General features: G+C 43.7%; 1 protein-coding gene and 1 pseudogene across 4 annotated transcripts; both read right to left on the reverse strand.

The window, feature by feature from the left end:
- Nucleotides 1-178: 178 nt before the first annotated feature.
- On the reverse strand, nt 179-24,045 carry LOC108703923 (sulfotransferase 1C1). 4 transcript variants are annotated; one of them, XM_041576957.1, is made up of 8 exons: nt 23,962-24,045; nt 3,964-4,306; nt 3,590-3,718; nt 2,957-3,054; nt 2,697-2,823; nt 2,254-2,348; nt 1,823-2,003; nt 179-395 (listed from the first exon to the last, which is right to left on the reverse strand). In XM_041576957.1, exons 2-8 carry the CDS (start codon nt 4,133-4,135, stop codon nt 283-285), a joined length of 915 nt encoding a protein of 304 aa, XP_041432891.1. In that variant the 5' UTR covers nt 4,136-4,306; nt 23,962-24,045; the 3' UTR covers nt 179-282. The 4 variants fall into 4 exon arrangements, with proteins under 4 accessions (XP_041432891.1, XP_041432892.1, XP_041432893.1 ...); XM_041576958.1 differs by lacking the exon at nt 23,962-24,045 and adding an exon at nt 23,867-23,951; XM_041576959.1 differs by lacking the exon at nt 23,962-24,045 and adding an exon at nt 23,858-23,935.
- Nucleotides 23,272-23,390, reverse strand: LOC121398414 (annotated as a pseudogene).
- Nucleotides 24,046-25,768: the final 1,723 nt, after the last annotated feature.

Below are 25,768 nucleotides of genomic sequence, written 5' to 3' on the forward strand. Positions count from 1 at the left end.
GATGCCTGAAGGTGACGTAGGGAAGCTTTACGTTCCAATGTTGGCGAGGGCATGACAGCTTCCTGCGCGGCAAAAGTTACCTCAGTTTAAAAAATAATGTGCGGAAATACCTTCTATAAAGGGAGTGTACAACAAATTGCCATTGTTTATTCTCCTCGAGATAATGACAAACAGATCAGACGAGTGAAAAGATTCTTTTTAATGGAAGAGATTCGAATATGACAATTTGAAACCCAATATGTTGTGTGTGTGTGTCTGTAACATGACACTTGTTAATTCCCTTCAGATGTAACTGCAGAAATCCAGGCCTGTTCCTTCCATTCTCCTTTTATATTCCTGGTCAAACAGTTCATTTTGGGACACCAGGAAGTGGTTCTTCCAGTCCCCGACGATTCCTGAGAGAATAGAGAGAGAAGTTAGGACTGGGCATTAATGAAACATGGGGCAACTACAGGGGACTGTGCAGCCTAAGCCTTTCACTTGCTCAACTGCAACTCTATTGGCTGCTGCGAAATTTACTTCAACAGCACAAAAAGGGCTTCAGGGGTGACAGACATTACTGTCTCCATCTTTCCTTTTTGTCTTTGTTTTGCTCTTCTGTCTCCATCTTTTCCTACTGTATTTATCATGTCCTAATGTCTCCATTTCCCATATTGTCTCCAACAGTCTCCATCTTGGCCTTAACTGTCTCCATCTTGTCCTACTGACACCATTCTGCCCTACTGTCTCCATTTTGTCCTACGATCTCCATATTCTCTCCAGCTTTCCTGCTGTCTCTGTCTTGCCCTACTGACACCATTTTGTCCTACTGCTTGCATCTTGTCCCGCCGTCTCCATCTTGTCCCGCCGTCTCCATCTTGTCCCACTGTCTCTGTTTTGTCCTCCTCTCTATATCTTGCCCTACTGTCTTCCGTCTTGTCCCACCGTCTCCATCTTGTCCCACGTCTCCATCTTGTCCCACGTCTCCATCTTGTCCCACCGTCTCCATCTTTTCCCACCGTCTCCATCTTGTCCCACTGTCTCTGTTTTGTCCTCCTCTCTATATCTTGCCCTACTGTCTTCCGTCTTGTCCCACCGTCTCCATCTTGTCCCACGTCTCCATCTTGTCCCACGTCTCCATCTTGTCCCACCGTCTCCATCTTTTCCCACCGTCTCCATCTTGTCCCACTGTCTCTTTTTTGTCCTCCTCTCTATATCTTGCCCTACTGTCTTCCATCTTGTCCCACCGTCTCCATCTTGTCCCACTGTCTCGGTTTTGTCCTCCTCTCTATATCTTGCCCTACAGTCTTCTGTCTTGTCCCACTGTCTCCATCTTGCCGTACAGTCTTCCGTCTTGTCCCGCTGTCTCCATCTTGCCCTACTGTCTCCATCTTGTTCTACTGTCTCCATCTTTCCCTGTATGTGCTGTTAAGGGATGCACCGAATCCAGGATTCGGCCTTTTTCATAAGGATTCGGCCTTTTTCAGCAGGATTCGGATTCGGCCAAATCCTTCTGCTCGGCCGATCCGAATCCTAATTTGCATATGTAAATTTGGGGCGGGGAGGGAAATCGCATGACTGTCAAAAAACAATGAAGTAAAAAATGTTTTCCCCTTCCATCCCCTAATTTTCATATGCAAATTAGGATTCGGTATTCGACCGAATCTTTCGCAAAGGATTCGGGGGTTTGCTGAATCCAAAATTGTGGATTTGGTGCATCCCTAGTGCTATTCCCCTCTCTTCCTAAAAACAGCTGCTCCATAGCTCATTTTTTTTAGACTGCTTAATATTTGGGTCAATATTCAAAGACTCTTTGATGGCCATTGCGTCACCATTTGTGCACCTTTCCGCATGAAGGGGGAGACAGATTGGTCCATCACAGCTGTGGGCATAGTGGTGTAATTAGCCATTGGATTCTCTTTCATGGCCTGGAAGGTCGTGTGCTGGCAGATCTTCTCCAGAACCTCTTCAGTCAGATCCTTATCCAGGAACCTCATCACCTTCTGAATCTCACACCTCAGATCCTGCCCAAGAAAGAGAAGTTTCATGTAGAACATGCTTGCTATTACAAAAGCAAAATTCCCTTAAATACGCAGCCCCTTTTGCTTTATAGCCCCATGCTGCATTAATTCTGAATCCTGTTTGATGATCGTGGCTCAAACCTATTCTTCAATGTTCATATCAGCTAAGTGTGACATGCCTGGTCCAACAAAGGTAAAACCACCAATAATCAAATATCGACAAAAAAAGACTGTGTGGAACGAGGCTCCTCACCTTCTTCATGTCCTCATAAAAGATGTAAAGGACTCGATGCTCATCTTTTGCTTTCCACCAGCCGTTGACATGGTCAAACCAACTGCCCCAGGGAACTGCAGGGAGAACATGAGCTGCAACTTATTAAGATATTGAACCTGATAAAACAGCCACTGGCAGCTGAATGAAACCTATACCTGGGGGCCCAGAGCAATGGAAGAATGACCCAGCTTTAAGGACAGGGTAAAATGTGTTATTTGTCGCCTTGGATATATCTGGGACTATAGAAGAGTTGCTATTATAACTATATTTTGATGTATGTTTAACTGTCAGCTAAGGGGGCACCTGCCCAACAGTTGGGGGCCTGAAGACCTCTGCTGTAGAGCCTATGTAGTATCTCATATGTTTCATATAAACATCACCAGCTAGCGTCGCGCATGCACAAGCATTCCCTTCCTGCTTACGCTTTCCCGACAGGAATGCCATAAAGTAATCATCCCATGTTCCTGGGTCGGGGAGGCCTTTGGTCATCCTCTGGAAGAAAAAGTACGAGACCAGCGTGTCCTTGGCATTCCGTGCAACATATATCACCTATATGGGATTTAAAATGAGAGATTTATTAGAGGCAGCATCAGGAATTGTCAGTCTTTTGCACTTTCACTGCGGCTGTTTTAGAGCCCACGAAGAGTTGCTCAACATTCGTCTGTCACCTTTCCACCATTACCTTACAGTTCTGCTGCCAAAACGATGGAGGGATCAGCTGAATGGGCAGATGAGTTTTAAGGACCCGGGGACATTCCATCTCTTCGGCTAACTCCAAACCTAAAATGAATACATATGGTGACTATTTACTGATTTTGCAGTCCGTTCCCATGATAGCTACCAGTTTATGTTTTGTGCCACTCCCAGCAGGGTCGACCAGGGCTCCTAGTGACTTTATATGGACACTTAGAATAAATGCAAGTTTCTGGGCTGCACTGGTGGTTCCATTGTAAGGAAGTGAGTCTATTTAGATATCACCAATGGGCCGCATGCTGAAGTTCTCATGGAGTTTATTACTGGCAGTGTTAAGCTATGGACACTGCTGCTCCAGCCCTCTGCTCTACTACTCTCCGGAGCACATGGCTAAGGATCACTATGGTTGGATTCTTACAGTAACTGGGCTTATGTTACATGGAGCTGTCTGTGCGTGACAACTAGAGAACTGCCCAGGTGCTAAATGAGTGTCACCTGTTAGGGCCAGATCCTGTTGTGCCCAGACTGGATTTACTGCATCTGTATAAACATGGCAACAACTGCAACTATTGAACTATGTACAGGTCCTCGCAGTCCTGTTATCTGATTGGAGAATACTGACCCGATGGCACCGGTTTTGGGGCCACTGCTTCCAGGAAGGGGTGTCGGTCATAAGTGGGGGCTCTGTGACACTTTTCTATGTCTCCTCCTTGGTACATCATATCCACCACCTCCTGCAACCACGTGATGCCTTGGCAACAAGAGGAGAGGTATATCAGAGATGCCCAGCCCACTGCCCTCTTGCCTTCATTCAACTACAACTCCCTGCATTCTCTAGCAGTCTTTTGTATTTGAGTTACTGGGTTTCTGTGGATTATGTGCAAATATATTCCCAGTGCAGTTGAGTTGATAATTTTCCATTCTATACTATAAAACTGCTATTAATCCATGGTTGAGTAGGACTTTTACTGGCTATTCCATTAGTAGGTCTGGTACCTGCTTTGGGATATGAAGCCAACAAGACATCCTCAGGGTGAGCGTGAAAATTCCAGATGTCTTTCCAGGCATCACATGTGTTCTGATCCAGCGGAATCCCCATAACCTGACCCATCTGGGGTCTCTGCATTACAAAAGACTGAAAAAGTGCTGAATTCTTCTCAAAAGCCATGGATGGAGGGAGTGAGGAGCAGTGAGAAAGGTGGTGAGCACAAAGTTGATATCAGGGTGAACTAGTGGGGGGGGTGTTACATGAAATGGAAAGCTCCTGAGGGGAGACTCCTATGTAAAGTCACAGAAGGACGACAGAAGGGAGGAAACCTGGAACAATTTGCATTGGTTTCTATAGAGAGAAAAGAAATAAACACAAAGGTTTCAGCTTAATCCTCGCAGCAAGGGGCATCTTGGCATTTCCTGTTCTAGAGATTAAGTTATCGCTAGGTTCAGCCTCTGTGAGCCCAAGCCCTAATCTTTATTTGCCTGCCATGCCTATTACATGAAACTAGGCCAGTGGAATGTCAAAGGAGTCTATGGGCAGTGGCACATGGGGCACTTACTTTTAGTACATCGCTGCCTTCTTACTCCACTAGTCCCCTGAGCAGTGGTAGCCATACAGATAGCAGGTATTGACAGGGGCACAACTATAGAGGTGGACTCTGGGCTCTGGTTACCAAGAAGATATAGGGGCCCAAATGGGCAGTGACTGATGAATAGATTGATGAACAAATTCAATATCGTTTTATGAAAAATTTCTTATTCCTAGGTTTAGGGAGGCCCTAAAATATTTTTGCTGTGGGGCCCAATAACATTGAGTTAAGCCTCTGGGGTGTGGGGCACATTGGGCTGATCTGACCATCTAGCCTCCAATGCAATGAATCCATTGGTAGAGGAACACATAGTAACATAGTAAGTAAGGTTGATAAAAGACACATGTCCATCGAGTTCAACCTTTTTTTTTTTATTAACTACCTATCTGCCAGTTGATCCAGAGGAAGGCAAAAAAAAACCCATCTGAAGCCTCTCCAATTTGCCTTAGAGGGGGAAAAATTCCTCCTGACTCCAAAATGGCAATCGGACCAGTCCCTGGATCAACTTGTACTATGAGCTATTTCCCATAACCCTGTATCCCCTTACTTGCTAAAAAGCCATCCAACCCCTTCTTAAAGCTATCTAATGCATCAGCCTGTACAACTGATTCAGGGAGAGAATTCCACATCTTCACAGCTCTCACTGTAACAAACCCCTTCCCAATATTTAGGCGGAACCTCTTTTCTTCTAATTGGAATGGGTGACCTTGTGTCAGCTGGAAAGACCTACTGGTAAATAAATCATTACAGAGATTATTATATGATCCCCTTATATATTTATACATAGTTATCATATCACCCCTTAAGCGCCTCTTCTCCAGAGTGAACATCCCCAATTTGGCCAGTCTTTCCTCATAGCTAAGATTTTCCCTTTACCAGCTTAGTTGCCCTTCTCTGTCCGCTCTCTAATACAATAATGTCCTGTTTGAGTGATGGAGACCAAAACTGTACGGCATATTCTAGATGGGGCCTTACCAGTGCTCTATACAGTGGGACCCCCTCCTCCCGTGACTCTCTGCCCCATTTAATACAAGTCAAGACCTTATTTGCCCTTGATGCTGCTGACTGGCATTTCTTGCTACAGACAAGTTTATTATCTACAAGGACTCCAAGCTCCGTCTCCATTATGGATTTGCCTAGTGCAGTCCCATTAAGGGTATAAGTGGATATTGTTACATCCCAGGTGCAGGACTTTACATTTATCAACATTGAATCTCATTTGCCACTTAGCTGCCCAGATTGCCAGTTAGTCAAGATCCTGTTGCAAGTGCCACATCCTGGATGGAATTAATTGGGCTGATAGTTTTGTGTTATCTGCAAACACTGATACATTACTTACAATACCCTCCCCTAAGTCATTAATGAACAAGTTAAATAAAAGTGGCCCCAATACTGAGCCCTGAGGGACCCCACTAAGAACCTTACTGCAAGTAGAGAATGTCCCATTAACAACCACCCTCTGTACCCGATCCTGTAGCCAGTTTCCTATCCACGTGCAAACGACTTCATTAAGCCCAACAGACCTTAGTTTAGAAAGCAGTCGTTTGTGGGGCACAGTATCAAACGCTTTGGCAAAATCCAAATAGATCTACTGCCCCCCCACTGTCCAGCATCTTACTTATCTCATCATAAAATGCAATCAAATTCGTCTGATATGACCTATCCTTCATAAAGCCATGCTGATAGCTGCTCATAATGCCATTCATTAGGACAAAATTTTGAATGTGATCCCTTAACAAGCCTTCAAATCATTTGCCCACCACAGATGTCAAGTTTACTGGCCTATAATTGCCAGGCTGAGTTCGTAATCCCTTTTTAAATATTGGAATAACATCAGATTTTCTCCAATCCATAGGCACCATACCAGATGACAGTGAATCTGAGAAAATCAGAAATAAGGGCTGGTCTAAAACTGAACTAAGCTCTCTTAGAACCCGGGGGTGTATGCCATCAGGCCCTGGAGCCTTGTTTACATTCATTTGTATTAAAGCTTTATGAATCATATCCTGAGTCAGCCACTGACTAGATTGAGCTGAGCCATTAGTGCAGCTATAAAGTGAGCCTGGGAACTCACACTCCTCTATTGTATACACTGAAGAAAAGAACTGATTTAACACATTTGCCTTTTCTGTATCTGTTACAACCATACTGGTACCATTATTTAATGGAGCAACACTCTCAACCTGCATCTTTTTACTATTAATATATTTAAAAAACTTTTTAGGGTTAGTTTTCACCTCCACCGCAATTAACTCTTCATTTCTTTTCTTAGCCTTCCGGATTGCTGATTTACAACATTTATTACAGTATTTATAGTCATTAAATGCAGCTTCTGTCCCTACAGACTTGTAGTTATTAAATGCCTTTCTCTTCTTTCCCATTAACTTCTTTACTTCTGTATTAAGCCACACAGGATGATTCTTAGAGCTTCTACATTTAGTCCTTAAGGGAATAAATTGAGAACAGTAATGATTTAATATCAGTTTAAAGGACAACCATTTCTGTTCTGTGTTTTTAGCTGAAAACCTAATGCCCCAATCAATACTCTGTAGGGCAGCCCTCAAGGCACTAAAATTAGCTTTTCCAAAATTCCTGGTTTTTGTTGCCCCAGTATATATTTGTTCTTTGCACCAGACATTAAATGATATAACATTATGGTCACTATTACCCAGGGGTTCAATGACTTGCACATTTGCTATAAGTTCTGGCTCATTAGAGATCACTAAATCAAGAATAGCATTTTTTCTGGTTGGCTCCTCAACAACCTGTGCCATAAAATTGTCGTGCAATAAGTTTATAAACTTGTTCCCATTAACTGATCTGGCAGTACCGTTGCTCCAGTCAATATCTGGGTAATTAAAATCCCCCATTATCATCACTTTACCTAAACTAGCAGCCTTTTCTATTTGCTTCAGGAGCTTTGTCTCTTCCTCCTCGTCACTTACATTAGGGGGTCTATAGTGACGCCTACAATTAATTTGCTGGATTCTTTACAATTAGCGAAGAACTCCACCCATACGACTTCTGACCCCTCATTTTCTAACATAACCTCCTCCTTTATATTAGATTTGAATCCTGCCTAACATACAGACATACCCCTCCTCCTTTTCTATTGCCTCTGTCCCTCCGAAACAAAGTATAGCCACTGATATTTACTGCCCAGTCATGTGACTCATTCAGACATGTTTCAGCCAATCACATCATATTTTCCCTCCATCACCAGCACCTCCAGCTCTCCCATTTTACCAGTCAGACTTCTTGCATTTGTAAACATACATTTAATACTGGCACCATATTGAACATATGACATGTGCTCCTCCCTATCCTTAACAGTACCCCCAGCCAAATCTCCTCCCCCATTTTCCCTTTCTTTGCCCACTATCTCATCTAACCTGTCTACCACTGAATCTTTTACTGAACCCTCCCCCCACACCTAGTTTAAAATCTCCTCCAACCCTCTAGCCATCTTCTCTCCCAAAACAGCTGCCCCATCATCATTGAGGTGCCCCCATCCCTAGCAAAGAGCCTGTAGCCGACTGAGAAATCAGCCCAGTTCTTCAAAACCCTCCTCCCTACACCAATCTCTCAGCCACACATTAATCTCCCTATGCTCCCGCTGTCATCCAAATCCATATGCATTTTTCAGATGATCGGACTTTCCAACCAGTTGAATAATCTTGCTCAGAAATCTGTGACATCTAACAGAAAGGAACTGTAAGTGACTTACCTCCAAACAATATTCTGTCCTCTAAACTCACAGCTTGGGGTGAAAAGTATACAGATATTTTTCTTGCCTTGATGTTGTTGTCTTGTTAGGCTTTTATGTCCAGCTAATATTCAGCCACAAATGGCTTCTAACGAGACAAAGTCCTGCTGCTCTTTCCCACAATCCAAATCTGCCCAGGGATTGAACTGTGGAATTCTCCACACCCAAAATCCACCCAGTGAAGAAAATAAACGGACCCTCTTGGTGCCTCTTCAAGTGCAAACAAATGGGTTGGGGGCCTCATACAAGCACATTATTGCTTCCTCACTTTATGACTCGCCCACTTAACTACAGTGATAAAAAAACATTACGGCTAACTGCCATCCAACTGTGCCCAGATGTCCAAAAACTATTGGAAGAGGATAGAGGAACAGAGACAAAGTTTATCAACATTTTGGGTTAAAGATTAATTTCAAAGGCAAATTACAGAAGATTTCCGGAGGCAGAACATGTTTGTTTCAGTAGAAATTATAGCCACCTATCTGGGGTTAGTGCCAAGGATCTTCTAGTTTCACCCCTGACCACTCTCCACTAAATATAAGGCTCCCTGAATCTATAAAGCTTAGTAAGCAGATAGAAGATAGGTTGGGTTATTTGAGCTATAGGCTGAACCTGATGGTTGTGTGTCTCTTGATTATAAGAATTCACGCAGAAGGCCCAGCATTATGTATGAAAGCTGTTGGGTGGATACCTACAGCCCACCCTCAGAAACCTCATTATAACAAAATTCCCAGACTTTGGGAAGAGGCTGCGTTTGAATTTCTAGAACATTCTTCTTGGAACAAGGTGGCAAATACAGGAGAACATTGGCTATAATTGGCAGAGAGAAGTGAAGCCTCTACGGTAGCTACCCTGTGATAAACACATACCCCCCCATACCAACACCCTACACCCCCGTTGTTCCTACAACTTGCATGTTTCATGCCTGATACATACCTTGCTGTTACTTCCAGCTGTAACTCTCGGCTCAGCTTTAGAGTCATGCCAGTGCAGAATAATTGTAGATAGAATTAGTGATTGTTAGCAACACCCACCCATAGCCCTGGTTATTAAAGGGATACTGTGAGCAAGAATAGAGATGGCTTTAGTTTTAACTAAAAAGAGTGTCTTTATGCAAAGATCCCGTGGGTCTCTTCGGATGCTTGTGCTTTCTTACTGCTAATTTGCATTCCAAGATGGCAGCCACGACGGAGAAGAAATGGGAAGGAAGAATCGATTGACAACAGGCTTTAGAAATGGAATTTAGGGACCTCTTTTTTGCTGCCCAGAGAAATCACAATTGGTGTAACTATAGAGGAGGCGGACCCCACAGTAGCAGTGTGGCCTGGGGGAACATGGGGGCCCGGACTGTGGGGTCCGCTTCCTCTATAGCTAATAAAAAAAAACCCTCCTCCCCCACTGCTATCTTATCTGTGGCGAGGACGCAAGTTGAGAGTGTCAGAGATGGGATGGGAAGTAGGAGGATGGGGATCCAAGTGCACAGGGCCCCTCTTAAGATTTTTTTGCAGGGGGTCCTGATACACTCTAGTTGAATATTACCATGTCATTTGGCTGATAATAATCCAGCAATTCCTCTTCACTCTAAATGGTAACAATGAAATAAGATCTCAAAATATCTAGAGTGGATCAGTGTCTCCCTAATGACATGGGGTGAGCTCGGACAGGATCATTATACCCATATGATGTGTGTACAGTAACCAATGATCTTCTATTGGCAAAGACTAAAGGTCACTACTCCATTCTAATCCTTCTAGATCTCTCTGCAGCCTTTGACACAGTTGACCACACACTCCTCCTTGACATTCTACACTCATCTGGCATTCGGGACACTGCTCTTTCATGGTTTACATCTTATCTGTCTGACCGTTCCTTTAAAGTTTCCTTCTCTAACTCTACTTCTACTACTTTCCCACTCTCTGTTGGAGTTCCTCAAGGCTCTGTTCTTGGCCCCCTGCTGTTCTCGCTATATCCAACTTCACTAGGAAAACTCATTCAGTCATTTGGACTTCAGTATCACCTTTATGCTGATGACACCCAACTCTACTTGTCTACTCCTGATCTTTCTAATTCTGTCCTTTCCCAAGTCACAGACTGTCTCTCTGCTGTCTCCTCCTGGATGTCACACCTGAAACTGAACCTTTCCAAAACAGAACTCATTATATTTCCTCCAAGATCTTCCCCTGTCCCTCAGATATCACTCACCGTAAACAACACCACCTTTCATTCCACCACACAGGCTGCCTAGGAGTCATCTTAGACTCTCATCTGTCTTTTTCACCACACATTCAAACACTTGCAAAATCTTGCCGTATTCAACTGCGCAACATTGCTCGAATACGACCCTATCTCAGTTCAGAATCAACTAAAACACTGATTCAGTCTCTCATCATCTCCCGCCTTGATTACTGCAACTTACTCCTCACAGGTATTCCAACAAGTCACCTTTCACAACTCCAATCTATTCTAAACGCGGCCGCTAGACTCATTCATCTATCTCACCGCTCAACATCAGCTGCTGTCATATGTATGTCCCTTCACTGGCTCCCAATCTCTTCTAGAATCAAATTCAAATTACTTACACTACCATTCAAGGCCCTTAATAATGAAACCCCTCCCTATATTTCATCTCTAATCTCCAAATACTCTCCTTCACGAAACCTACGCTCTGCTTCTGATCTTCCCTCACTTCTCCTCTGATCACTTCTGCCCATTCTCGTCTACAAGACTTCTCTCTATACTTCTATCCATTCTGATCTACAAAACTTCACTCTCATCACTTCTGCCCATTCTCACCTACAAGACTTCTCTCTCATCACTTCTACCCATTCTGATCTACAAAACTTCTCTCTCATCACTTCTGCCCATTCTCATCTACAAGACTTCTCTCTATACTTCTACCCATTCTGATCTACAAAACTTCTCTCTCATCACTTCTGCCCATTCTCACCTACAAGACTTCTCTCTCATCACTTCTGCCCATTCTGATCTACAAAACTTCTCTCTCATCACTTCTGCCCATTCTCACCTACAAGACTTCTCCCTCATCACTTCTGCCCATTCTCGTCTACAAGACTTCTCCTCTGGTCACTTCTGCCCATTCTCGTCTACAAGACTTCTCTCTCATCACTTCTGCCCATTCTCACCTACAAGACTTCTCTCTCATCACTTCTGCCCATTCTCATCTACAAGACTTCTCCTCTGGTCACTTCTGCCCATTCTCGTCTACAAGACTTCTCTCTCATCACTTCTGCCCATTCTCACCTACAAGACTTCTCTCTCATCACTTCTGCCCATTCTCATCTACAAAACTTCTCCTCTGATCACTTCTGCCCATTCTCACCTACAAGACTTCTCTCGGGCTTCTGCTTTTCTCTGGAACTCTCTGCCACAAGCTGTCAGACTTTCTCCTTACTTCCAAACTTTCAAGCGCTCCTTAAAGACCCATCTGTTTAAAGAGGCTTATTCGATGTACCTTAATTAATCATTGCTGTATCAAAAATGTTAAAATGTTTATATAATCCTAATGTCTCAATTGTACCCTAACCTTTAGTTTGTAAACTCTAATCTCTAGGTCCTTCTTACCCTATTGTACTCTGTAATCCTTGTTATCCACCATTTATTCCCCGTTTGCTATAACTGCAGTAAAGCACTGCGTATCTTGACAGCACTATATAAATAAATGATGATGATGATGATGACATTCCCTTTAAGTAAGAGAGAGGAGAGAAAGCTTAGTTGAGGCAGAGCGACCACACCATAGAACTTCTATGTGCCATTACTAATGTGGGTGTCTAATCCATAGACTAAGTGGGTGCTTGGATCTCCTTGCCCCAACACAACCCATTCCTCAGTATTTATCAGTATAAAAGGAATGGTGAGACCCAGTCTGCTCAGAATAAAGAGATGTCTTGTGTCCCTCTCCTTCTTGCATACTCACTCAGTCAGAGCTGCACCTTCCAGATACACAAGTATTTATACTACAATCACTTGGGACCTCAAGGCTATACACAGGAGAACAATGCTTTGAGAAAGATCAACTGCACCATTGATGATTTGTTTGAGACCTAAACTAGGATGAATTGATAAGTCTCAGGTGACAGCATTTGGCAACGGAATTATGGTGCCCGGTGGCTAGAAGGGTGCGTAGCAGTGATGAAAGGTAGCACCAGTGTATTCAGGTAAGCACTAAGGGGCACATTTACTAAGCTCAAGTGAAGGATTCGTAGTAAAAAAAACTTCGAATTTTGAAGCTTTTTTTAGGGTACTTCGACCATCGAATAGGCTACTTCGACCTTCGACTACGACTTTGATTCGAAGTAAAAATCGTTTGACTATTCGACCATTCGATAGTTGAAGTACTGTCTCTTTAAAAAAAACTTTGACTACCTAATTCGGCACTTTAAACCTACCGAGCTACAATGTTAGCCTATGGGGACCTTCCCCATAAGCTTTCTATGCTTTTTTTGATCAAAGGAAAATCCTTCAATCGATGGATTAAATCGATGGATTAAAATACTTTGAATCGATTTTTCTTTCGATCGTTCGAAGTATTTGCGGTAAATCCTTCGACTTTGATATTCGAAGTCGAAGGATTTTACTTAACCCTCGATATTCGACCCTTAGTAAATGTGCCACTAAGTGATCGTATCATCCAATGGATGGAACACGGGTAAAGGAACAAATATAAAAGTTGGACACACATTGCACAGATACGTTGCCCATGAAGTTGACCACTTGATAAACCTTAAAGCAGTCATTCTTTATAACAAAATGGTTGTGCTCTCAATTTGTGTTTTATCTCTGTACCGTTTTCTTTCAGTCAAGAATACAAGCGAAAAAACTGTGTGGGTGTGTGACTTCCTCCAATCGCAGAGCTGCAAGTAAAGTTTCTAGGCATTTGCTCTTATTTAAGGCACTATATATATATATCTATATATATATCTCAACATGAAAGAGAGGGCATGTATCCGTGTGGGAGGTGTAACCAGTGTTCAAGTGTGATACTTCTGGTAAAATTCACATTCTGGTAAAAAGTTTGATATACGAGGGCACTTCACATGTGACTCAGAGTATGTAATATATATGCTCAAATGTCCTTGCTGATTGGCCTATATAGGAGAAACAATTCAGCCAATTAGAGACAGAGTGAGTCAACACAAATCCACAATTGGAAAGGAAGTTTTGAAATTACCTGTTCCGGCACACTTTAAATTGGCTAGACATACTGCAGCATCCCTCTGGTTCTTGGTGCTGGAGTCTGTTGCCCCCCCATGACGAGGGGGGGGCAACAGACTCCTACAGCTCCAAAAGAGGGAGAAATTTTGGATCCATTCTTTACAAACACTATATCCCAAAGGACTTAATAGGGAATACGACCTTTATACTTTTGTAACGAATCCTCACCCTGGTGGTCTAGTGGTGGTGCATCGTGGGACGCCCGCTGCACCGTCCTGCTCCTTCACTGCCGGCTTCCTAAAGCATGTCGCGCGCGCACTTCCGTATTTTATAGGCGCATGCGCGCTGACGTGATTACATCATGAATGGCGCGAAATTCAAATAGGATTTAAAGGGACATTTTCTCCTATGTCATTGCCCGTGATAGGATTTGTTCCTGGTGCTGTTAGCTGTTGCTATTCTGTTTGAATCTGATTCTGATTATCTGTTTTGACCCCTGCCTGGCTGCTTGACTATTCTGATCTCTGGAACCTGACCCTTGCCTGAAACCGACCTTGATTCTGATTAATCCTTCTGTTTGACGTTCTGGTTTGACCTCTGCCTGTTATTTGATTCCGATTCTGCCTCATCCCATCTGATTGATTACCCAGTTTTGATCCTTGCCTGCCTGACGACTCTAGCTATCTGCCTGCCTCAACCTGGCCTGTATGACCACGAATCTGTCTTACGTTATTATACCACGACCTTCGGCCTAACTGACTTTAACAACAGTCATGCCCCTTTCCTCGCCAGAACTCCTCGCTTTGCTCCTCTCGAAAAGTCCAGGTGGCATCTGAGTACGCTGAGGGCTCCTCCCGAAGCCAAAGGCGGTCACACTACTGGTGAAGCCGAGCCGAGACCAGGGAGCTTGGCACTAGTTCTGGTTTAGGGTGCCCACCGTGACAGCTTTTTTGTAACTATTATCTGGAAATTGGCTGGGAGTAGATTGATACATTTGTTTTTGATACATTCTCTGATATGACACACTGTGACTGATTGTAACAGATTGTCTATAGATACTAGTTTAAGATAGGAAATTGACTGTGTAACCAGAATAGTCTTAGAACTATATATTTGATTGGTGCAATTAACCCAATGGGTGTGTCTAGAGTACTGAGTATGTTAAATAGGATATGATGTCAATGTGATGAATGATGCTTGATAAAGGGGCGGGAGCTCCGAAACGTTGCACGTTTGCATGTTCATCTTATTTTTGGTAAAAAGTTACCTTATTTCACTTGGAATTTGTCTGGCCTTTTTTGTTGATATATAATTTGTCCATGGATATGGACTAAGTCTTGGACGGGTTAAGTGCTACACATTTTGTACAGATATATTGTTTATTTTTGAGTGTTGAGACAGTACCCATGTCCTACTCCTCCAGCGAGCTCCCATGCGGAGGTGTTTGCATACACAGAACTGGAGGCGGCAAGCATAGACACTTTGGCGAAAATCTCGAGAGATTTCCTACATACCTCTCATCTGGAATCACGCAGACGTGATTTGGAACGTGTGCTTAAAAAATCAGTATCGTTGGAATTACACGGTTGCACACTTGCGGAATACTACCGTCTGAAACGCATACCGAGAGGTTTGAGAGTACACTTGAGACCTACTATATTCGGTGAAAATGTGGAGTACTGCAAAAAGTTTGAGGGCATATTGAACAAGTGCTCTCTGGACATTATCACTCTTACTATAGAGAATATTCAGAAAGAGCTTGTGGTGGTTACGGAACAAATAAGTGGCCTAGAGACACAACTACAGCAAGAAAGAAGTCAGGAGGAATTTGCCGCGACTAAAGCCCTGATAGATAAATCTATCACACAGTTCCGACAGGAGACGGAAGAATGGAAAAGGCATATGTTCTTGAGGGACGCCGAGGATTACGTAGGCGGAAGGGTATACCGTTGCACTTCGGGACGCCCTCAGTTCACTCCTGCATACTTCCGGAATCAGCAACCACGAGCGCGTCCACCACGTGGGTCATACCAAGAGAGACGCCGTGACCTGTCACAGAGCGCTTCAACGGAGGGTTCGTCGCACAAATCTACTGATTCCACGGGATCCTCTTCTTTTTTAGCGGAGGACAGCGTTCCCTCAAGCGACGGGGAGCGCGAGGAATCCGACACAGGAACAAGTGCAGCCGTAGCGACAGACCGAGACAGCCACGGACCGCAGGCAAGGGGAAACAAGTGAAGAAACATCGCTTGTGATCAATATTTCTAATAAGGTACTTTCTGAATTTGACTTAAGCGTATTACAAAAGGGCTTATCATTCTGCCCAAGTATGACACGTTTTTGCTTGATATTGATTTACAGTGTTTTTTCAGGCTTCTTAAGGTGGCCATACACGGGCCGATAAAAGCTGGAGACAGACCGAGTCGGCAGCTTATTGGCCCGTGTATGGGGGCCCCCGACGGGCTTCTCCGAAAGTCGGCCAGATCTCGATCGGATGGGACTAAAAATCCTGTCGGATCGCGGCCGCATCTTTTCGTTGATGCGGTCCCGCGATCCGACCACCCGTTCGCGTTCGCTAGGATCCGATCGTTGGGCCCTATGGCCCACGATCGGATCAGCCCGATATTGCCCACCTCAAGGTGGGCATATCGGAGGGAGATCCGCTCGTTTGGCAACATCACCAAACGAGCGGATCTCTCCATGTATGGCCACCTTTAGACTGAAAGTACAATTTGCTAACAAGAAGGAGGATAGGGGGGAGGAGCCTCAAATCCAATTACTTACAATTTGGCTTACGGAAAAAGAGCAATTATTTACCTCCTACTTCCTTCCACACTGTGGAAACTGTGATTAACTTTATCTCTATAGATGTCAGTCGGTGGAGACAGCACTCTGAAGGCTTGCGCTCTATGAGATATCCCAATAATATGACAGAACGCATTGCTCTGAAGTGTCTCATGGAGGACAAACCTGCGGATAAGGGTGGGGCTGTGGTTATTATGGACAGAGGATATTACACGGGAGAAATCCTGAGACAGCTCAGTGATGTAAATACTTATGCACAATTAGACAAGGATCCTACTACGGAAATTGCTGATCTGATCTCAGAAATAGTAACCCGTTATTATGCCCAGGGAGTAATTGGCGAGGAAGTCAGGGATTATCTGTTAATAAAAATTTAAAAACTCCTCCAGGGCGTCCTATAGTTGCTGGTGTTAATTCAATACTGGCCCCCCTTGCAATCTTTTTGGGTAAAGTTTTGGCCCCATTTGTGCCTATGGGCAAATCTTATATTAAAGATACATCACACTTACTAAGTTCTTTACAGGATTTGGATGTGGGGGAAGGTGATGCCATATTGGCTGCTTTTGATGTTTGTAGTCTCTATACCTCAATACCCCATAGACTGGGCATGGAGTCTATACAAATAGTACTGGGAAATTCTCATTACAGTCAGACTCAGAGGAGGTTTTTCATGGAACTACTTGCACTCACATTGCATAAGAATTACTTTTTATTCCAGGACACTTTCTACCTGCAGTTACAGGGGACAGCGATGAGATCGAAAATTGCCCCAACATTCGCCAACCTTTTTATGAACCAATTTGAGAACTGCTATGTATATACCCATGATCTATTCAAGGAACACTGTGTGAAGTGGTGGCACTATATAGATGATCTGTTGGTCATCTGGAGGGGTGACGTTCGATCCCTACTGGATTTTCAAGGTATATCTAGATGAATGTGTCCCTACTATTAAATTAACGTATAGTTATGACTCGGTGACATTTTTGGACACAAAGGTGTACTAAGGTATATATAACTCCGGTTTCCTTGCAGTTAGGTTAGGCTTCTTTTCAGTTAGTAGACTGGGTGATGCTTTGTTTCTCCAGTGTTGTCTTAGAGGATCCAGGGCTGCCAGGCTGTACCTGAGGGGCACAAGGCAAGGTAAGCAGCAACTTAATGGTGTAGTTAGTTATACATACAGGGGTATTCATGTCTAACTAGATTTTTGCCTTTGATGTCTAGGTCTCCTGCTAAGAAGACACAGAAGTTAAAGCATAGAGCTTGTATGGCGTCTGAACAGCCATTACCTGATGACCATGTTCAGAACATGTGTATGACATGCATGAGATCTGTTGTGGGAGAAGACCAAGCACGGCAATCAGAATGCTTTGTTGATTGGTTTAAAAACATGATATCGCAGACGTTTAAAGAAATGAGACAGGCTACTATGTCAGCAGAAGATGTGAGTAGGGATGACCTGATTGTAATTGACCAGGTGTCAGGTGAATCGAAGTCAGAAGTATCATCTTCACCATCAACTTCTAAAGAAATGAAGGAAAGTATATATTTGTTTTCGCCATACAAAATCTTATAAAAGCAGTTAATAGGGTCATGGAGGACCAGAAAAAGAAGCAAGAAAAAAGTAAAAAAGAAAAAAAGTAAAGATACACTTTTTTTCAGCATTATCTGCTCATTTGGACACAAGGTTGTCCTTGGAACCGATGGTGAGAAGATTTTTAACAGTCACTAAACGACTGAGACCAAGAGTTAAATCATTTGTTTCTCCATGGGATCTTGATTTTGTCCTTAATAGATTGTGTAAAACTCCCTTTGAACTGCTATAAGAAATTCCATTGAAGATGCTGACTCTTAAAGTGTTTTTTCTCACAGCAATAACACATTTACTCAAAGGTAACTCGCTAGAGAGTACATTTCATTCAGCCCTCTGGGTGCCACCGTATCCAAGGTACGCATCCACTTGGCTTCTCGTTACAGTCAAATTTTAGATCTATCCCCACCTCTAATTTGAGGGAGGGGGATGTGGTCAATCAGAATAGCCCGAAGGGAAGGCAGTGGGTGTTTGCACCCTAGAAAGTGTCTGGCCAGGGGAGTATCTGCTTTGCCTGTGGCTAGAGCCGCACGTATCACAGAGCGATGATTGTTCATTCGCATCCGAAATGTCGTTATACACTTTCCAACATAGTAGAGGCCACACTATACAATAAACGACAAACTCCGAGGTAAGTCGGCCTATGACGAATTTGGTATCGTTTTCCACTGAGTGGGTGAGAAAAAGTTTCACCAGTTAGTAGACATCCACAAGTCTTACACCCCACACAACGGTAACATCCATTTTTGTTCCTCCCCAACCAAGTGCCCACATTAGTTTTCCTTAGATCTGTTTTCATTAAGAGGTCCCTTAATGATCGACCTCTCCGATAGGCACATACTGGTGGTGGCATATGTGAAAAAGGCAAGTTGGTATCCATCTGTAGTATCGGCCAATGTTTTTTAACTACAGCATTGATACTTTGGCTGGCTGGTGTGTAATCTGAAATGAACACCATTTTATCTTCATTCTTTAGCCAGTATGTGCCTATCGGAGAGGTCGATCATTAAGGGAAAAGGGAAGATTGTATCATACTTACCGTAATCTTCCTTTCCCTGAGAACTCCATGTCAGTACTAACCGGGATAGCCCCTCCCCCTGCTCCCATCAGAAGGACCCTCCCCAAACCTTTAAAAGGCCAACCACACCCACTTACCGGCATCTTTGTAACAAGCTTCTAAAACCTCCAGTAAAAGGGTGGGAACGTACTGACATGGAGTTTTCAGGGAAAGGAAGATTACGGTAAGTATGATACAATCTTCCGTTTTCGACTTTCGAACCCCATGTCAGTACTAACCGGGATATAGCAAGCTACGTTTTTTTCCCCAATGGGGGGGTAATAGAATCAGGAATTAATAACACTGAAGAGAGAGCCCACAATCATGCAACCTCTATAATGGAAAATAGAGACTCCAGGAGAAACTCCAGAATAAACTTACAAGGATAAGAACAGTCCTATAGTATAGGCTCTATACGAAAGAGAGAGAGAGAGAGAGAGAGAGAGAGAGAGAGAGAGAGAGGTTAGTCCACTGTCAAGAGTGAGGAAAAAGAGGAGTTCAGTAATTAACTATTTCTCCTTTCCAGGAGAGAGAGAGATGAAGACACCCCGACACGTGGAAAATTCAACAAGTTTGAAATACTCACTCTCCTGCTCACCAAATGCATCCGTCACATGTATGTCTACTTTCAGTGCAGATTGTAAGACACCTGTAAGAAACACTTTGTAGGAGTGAAAACCAGACAAACAGACCCCTTGTAGATATGACCTGTTTAGAAAATGACATGAATCTCAGGGCATACAATGTGGCGCATGAGGTCTGTACCATAAACATCTACATATTGGAATGCCCAACAGTCACCACTGTTCTAACAGAAAACAGATCCTAGGAGAATAGGGACAAGGGCACCTGAGAAATACATTGGGTGAGAATTCCTTACAACTCCTTGTAAGATCCTGTGTTGAGGGAAACGTAACTAACAATGGAAACACTGGTACCAATCACCTTAGCCAAAAGGATGGTCACAGTGTAACCGGGGCATCTACCGAAGAATAGACTGCTTGTCGGATGACCGAACATCACCTTATGAGAAGATGGTTAGGCCTAGGTTCCAGATCCAAAATTAACTTAACCCCAGTGAGGCTAAAAGGTAATCACATGAGCCACGGAGGCAGGCTGTAACACTTTGAGAGATGTTTAGAATCACCCGAAATGTAAGATTAGCAACTATCCTACTTATATAAAGTCCATCAATGAAGTGAACTCTAAGACTGGAATGGCCATGTGGATATTCCCATAGCTACAGAAGGGCTTTGAATGTACCAGACTACAGCAAATTGGGTCAGATGGACTAGAACAGTGGTCCCCAACCAGTAGCTCATGTTGCTCTCAACCCCCTTGGATGTTGCTCCCATTGGCCTCAAACAGGTGCTTATTTTTGAATTTCAGGCTTGGAGACAAGTTTTGGTTGTATAAAAACCAGGTGCACTGCCAAACAGAGCCTCAGTGTAGGTTGACAATCCACATAGGGGCTACTAAATGGCCAATCACAGCCCTAATTTGGCACCCCAGAAACATCATTTATGCTTGTGTTGCTCCCCAACTCCTTTTACTTCTGAATGTTGCTCACTTGTGCTAAAGGTTGAGGATCCCTGGACTAGAATGTAGTCAGACCTAGAGTATATCAGGAGAGACTGAGCTTCACCAGGAAGTCCTATTTCTGTAGAACAACAGTGTGAGATCCAGAGAACAAGCAAGGCTAATAGGAGTGGAATAACTATAAGGTTACCTGGCAGAGAGTCCTGTGACTATGTACTCTAGACACACAATGCTCAGCTAGTGTAATGGGAATCCTCACCGTATAGGAAACAGTGTAATAGATTTGACAGGCAATGCATCCAAACATCTAGTTAGGAGCTAGCCACTGCAGCACAGATAACTTCATTGTCCTCAATGTATCCACTAAACTGAAAATCCACAAGGCTGGCAGATGTAAGAGATTCTGAAATAACTGTAAACGCCTCAGGTAGAAGAAGACTGATACTCTAAGACATTATATCCTGAAGCAATAGAACAGGTAGAATAACAAGGATATGAGGAGGCATGTTCCAATACTGCTGGTGACTGGCTTATAAGAAAAAGAAAAATCCGTATTTATTGGATGCTTCCATCCTCTTTAGTCTAATCCGTTACCTATGTGTAATGGAAGAATAGCCAGTCGTATACCCTAAACAGCTTATACCAATCATGTTCTGTAACCTGGCACATCTAATCACCCGAAGACCTTGCATGGGTCAAGTGGATCTTGTTGTCATTTCAGCCATATACAGCAGTACAGTACATTGTGGAAATGAATAACGTTTTTCTCGAACCCATGGTGCTGCATATAAGACTATATGAGGGTATATCGAGTGAGTTTCATTTTTTTTTTTTTTTGGAGGTGGACACTAGACAATCCTGTTGGGCAAGGCAGACTTACATTTGTATGTCAAACGGCATAACAACTAATTGAACCTAGAACTATGCATCCATAGTACCTGAACCAAGGTCATCTCTACTGTCTAACACAGTGATCCCCAACCAGTAGCTCGTGAGTAACATGTTGCTCCCCAACCCCTTGGATGTTGCTCCCAGCGTCCTCAAAGCAGGATCTTATTTTTGAATTCCAGGCTTGAAGGCAAGTTTTGTTTGTATAAAAACCAGCTGCACTGCCAAACAGAACCTTATTGTAGGTTGACAATCCACATAGGTGCTACCAAATATCCTATCACAGCCCTTATTTGGCACCCCAAGAACATTTTTCATGCTAGTGTTGCTCCCCAACATCCTTTTACTTCTGAATGTTGCTCACAGGTTCTAAAGGTTGGGGATCCCTGGTCTAACAGATACTCTGCTTGTGAAGGACTCCTGTAACCTGAAAAGTGTGGTCTGAGAATAGACCCTAAACGTGCCACCAGCCCTATTTAGGACAAGCCCTCAAAGAACTCCCAGAGTGGCCTGATGTCTGTATGGATATCTTACCTTACATATGATATCAGTATGGCAGCAGATGAAATGACCCCTATGTAAAACATTATACCATGACCCTAAGCTTATCAGAAGTATGTGCCAATGGACAACCCTGGGTAGTAGGCGGGACTGAGAACCCCACCTACTATTGGTACGATGACATATAGGGATATATCAGCCTAGAAAGAAACTTGTCTTCTTTCTCTCTGTCACAGGTAAAAAATTGTAAAATCATGTACCATGTACCCCTACATACAGGTACATACAATACATACACACACATATGTATACATATGCCTATAGACACCCGTGTATAGATGGCCTATATGAAAATACACGTATATGCCGCCTTGGTAGGACTGTGGCAATGGGGTAAGTATTAATACTGAAGTTCTCAGCTTTCTATGATGAGCAATATAAAAGATAATGGTCTATTATGATCAACCTACAGAGCGTGGAGCCCTAGTGCAAGCGTGTGTTAAAAGTGTGCTTTATCATAGATTATTACATATGCCTCGGTCAGGGCCCTGATAACTTGCTTTCTGGCAGAATATAATGGTCAGGCCCAGACTGGTAATCCGTGGGCTCCGGCAATGCTAGAGGAGCTGCCGCAAGATGCCAAAGAAGTGACCATAATGTGGGCTGGTGGGGCCTGTCTGGGTCTCTATGTACCAGGAATACCAGGGCCCCTCTGAATCCCAGTCCTAATAATGGGCAATCTCAGAGCCCCAGTAATGGATAGTAAATTATACTGCACATTAGACCAGAATGAGAAGCAATATCTTTGCCATCTCTCTGTACATACAGTGAATTACAACACCAGGCTGCTGAATCTGGGCAAACTTCTACTTAAGGGACCAAACACTCCATTGCTTGATACACAACTGCTGTTTGTTGCTAACCCAGCACTCCTTCACCAATGTGATTTAGAACTCCTGCTGTGTGTATCAGACAATATACAAACCTTCCCATCACAGCCAGAATATTGTGCTTAATTTATTCTAGGGCAAATGCCATTACTTAGAAGCATTGCCTTATAATAGGGGCTTTATATTACATCAACTCAACCCAACATACAGTCACGGGGGCATTCGTTGTATAATAAGACACTCAGATGTAAGTGTATAAGACCCCAGTAAACTCAACACACAATCCCAGGGGCATTTGTCATCGTATTAAGACATTTGAATATAAATGTAGAACATGAAGTGCACAGTATAGATTAGCTTCTGCTTAGATCAAATTTATTAAGAGTTTGGCAATCCACCTCCACTATGGCTGCTGGTTTCAGGTGAGGAACAGCTAAACCATATATATTTCTATATACATACCTTATACACATATATACATCTGTACACATACCCAAACATACATATCTAGCCTATGCCAGCTGGTATTCCCAGGCGGTCTCCCATCCAGGTACTAACCAGGCCCAACCCTGTATCACTTCTGAGATCAGACGAGATCGGGCACTTTCAGGGTGGTGTGGCCGTAGGCTACATATTATCCAAAAGAACTACTGGATTAGGGTGAGCCACTAGTCAGACTCCGCATAAGATACAGGTTAGTATAAGATCACATGTATGCAAGCTCCATTATCTATTTCTATAAGAGCTGCTGGCTTCAAGTAAGCACATAGGCAGAACCTAGCACAGTGCAGGTCAGCATAGGATCACTAGTGATGGGCGAATTTGTGGCATTTCGCTTCACTGAAAAATTCGTGAATTTCCCGTGAAATTCACGAAAAATTCGCGAAACGCCGGCGAAAACATTTTTTTTTTTTGACACCGGTGAATTTTCGCCAGCTAATTTTTGCGGGCGTTTCGCAAATTTATTCGCTGGCGGCGAACCGCGCAAATTCGCGCCTGGCGAATAAATTTGCCCATCACTAATGATCACAGTGCATGTAAGCAATTAGCTAGAAGTATATTCAGTATACAGCAGAACAGAATAGGAACATATACCTTACTTACTGCTCAATATGCCAGGCTGTAATCAGGCCCCTAAAAGCCACTGCATTGTAGGACACCAGATCCAAATATCACATAGGCAGACAGGTATCACTTACCTGAGGCTTCAAGACCAGCATTCTAGTCTGCAGAGTTAGGGAGTGGGCGGGGCCATCTCCACCTGCTATAACTGACAGTTGCACAGGAATCACCTGATTATACTCAGCAGGTGTCAGTACAGACAGAGGAATCACCTGATTGAGCTCAGTGGGGAGTCACGTAGCCAATGGAACCTACTGATGATATTCAGCTGATATTTGCATAGGCAGGTAACAAAAAATATCTTGGTTAATTGGTGTTTGTACCTTTTACAAGGGCCCAGGTGTGCTGCCATTTCATATGAAAAGTTATAGCACAAGCTTTATAAATAAACGCCTTTATATATTTCCTTATATTTGACTACCTCGCCCTTAGGAAAGTTTGTTGAGGGAGGCAGCTGGGCATGAAACCTGCCCTAAAATAAAAACAAAGGTAGTAGTAGTAGTAGTAGTAGTAGTAGTAGGAGGCAGTAAGGCTCAGGCCCCTAACTAAATATGCCCAACTGCCGCCTCCCTCGCCCATCCGTAAAAATAAATGGGGGGTGTAGGGGCCACATACACCACTGCCGCTAGAGCCTTTTGGGCAGGTCAGGGGGACACCCGGATGGGGGAACAAGAACTTGCCACCAAATGGTCCGAACGCAATAAGGAAGGCACCAGGCAGACAAGGAGGACCAAAAAACATGCACCGCAGTGTCTTACCTGATCCAGGAGTTAAAGCAGAAGACTCCAAGATATGAGCTAGTGAGCTGGGCAACAAAGGTCCCATGGACCAAAACCCCTGTCCCTAGGATGCCCTACGTGCAGGCCTACGCTTTCCCCAGGATAAAAAGAAAGATTTTGCTTCAAATGGGAGATAAAGCAAAAAGGAGAAGGACAAACAACAAAAAAAAAAAGACGCCGGTAAGTGGGTGTGGTTGGCCTTGTAAAGGTTTGGGGAGGGTCCTTCTGATGGGAGCAGGGGGAGGGGCTATCCCAGGTTAGTAGGGGAAATGGATGTTACCGTTGTGTGGGGTGTAAGACTTGTGGATGTCTACTAACTGGTGAAACTTTTTCTCACCCACACAGTGGAAAACGATACCAAATTCATCATAGGCCGACTTACCTCGGAGTTTGTCGTTTATTGTATAGTGTGGCCTCTACTATGTTGGAAAGTGTATAACGACATTTCGGATGCGAATGAACAATCATCGCTCTGTGATACGTGCGGCTCTAGCCACAGGCAAAGCAGATACTCCCCTGGCCAGACACTTTCTAGGGTGCAAACACCCACTGCCTTCGGGCTATTCTGATTGACCACATCCCCCTCCCTCAAATTAGAGGTGTCGATAGATCTAAAATTTGACTGCAACGAGAAGCCAAGTGGATGCGTACCTTGGATACGGCGGCACCCAGAGGGTTAAATGAAATGTACTCTCTAGCGCAGTGATCCCCAACCAGTAGCTCTTGAGTAACATGTTACTCACCAACCCCTTGGATGTTGCTCTCAGGGTCCTCAAAGCAGGTGATTATTTTTGAATCCCAGGCTTGGAGGCAAGTTTTAGTTGCATAAAAACCAGCTGTTCTGCCAAACAGAGCCTCAAGTAGGCTGCCAGTCCATATAGGGGCTACCAATAGTCAATCACAGCCCTTACTTGGCACCACCCAGGAACATTTTTCATGCTTGTGTTGCTCCCCAACTCTTTTTACATCTGAATGTTGTTCACGGGTGGAAAAAGGTTGGGGACCCCTGCTCTAGCGAGTTACCTTTGAGTAAATGTGTGGGATACAGTTGCTTCCAACCTAGAGAAAACATTTTTGGAGAGTATATGGTCTGTTCTATAGGCTG

Source organism: Xenopus laevis, chromosome 9_10L (genome assembly GCF_017654675.1).
Source record: "Xenopus laevis strain J_2021 chromosome 9_10L, Xenopus_laevis_v10.1, whole genome shotgun sequence".
Taxonomy (NCBI): domain Eukaryota; kingdom Metazoa; phylum Chordata; class Amphibia; order Anura; family Pipidae; genus Xenopus; species Xenopus laevis.

Excerpts from the sequence above, each read along its gene's own strand:
- LOC108703923 (XM_041576957.1), bottom strand. The coding sequence starts at position 4,135 with ATGGCTTTTGAGAAGAATTCAGCACTTTTTCAGTCTTTTGTAATGCAG. Across the intron at positions 2,004-2,253 it reads TTTATGAGGACATGAAGAAG|GATCTGAGGTGTGAGATTCA; the intron begins GTGAGGAGCCTC and ends TTTCTTGGGCAG. Across the intron at positions 396-1,822 it reads CTCCCCCTTCATGCGGAAAG|GAATCGTCGGGGACTGGAAG; the intron begins GTGCACAAATGG and ends CTATTCTCTCAG.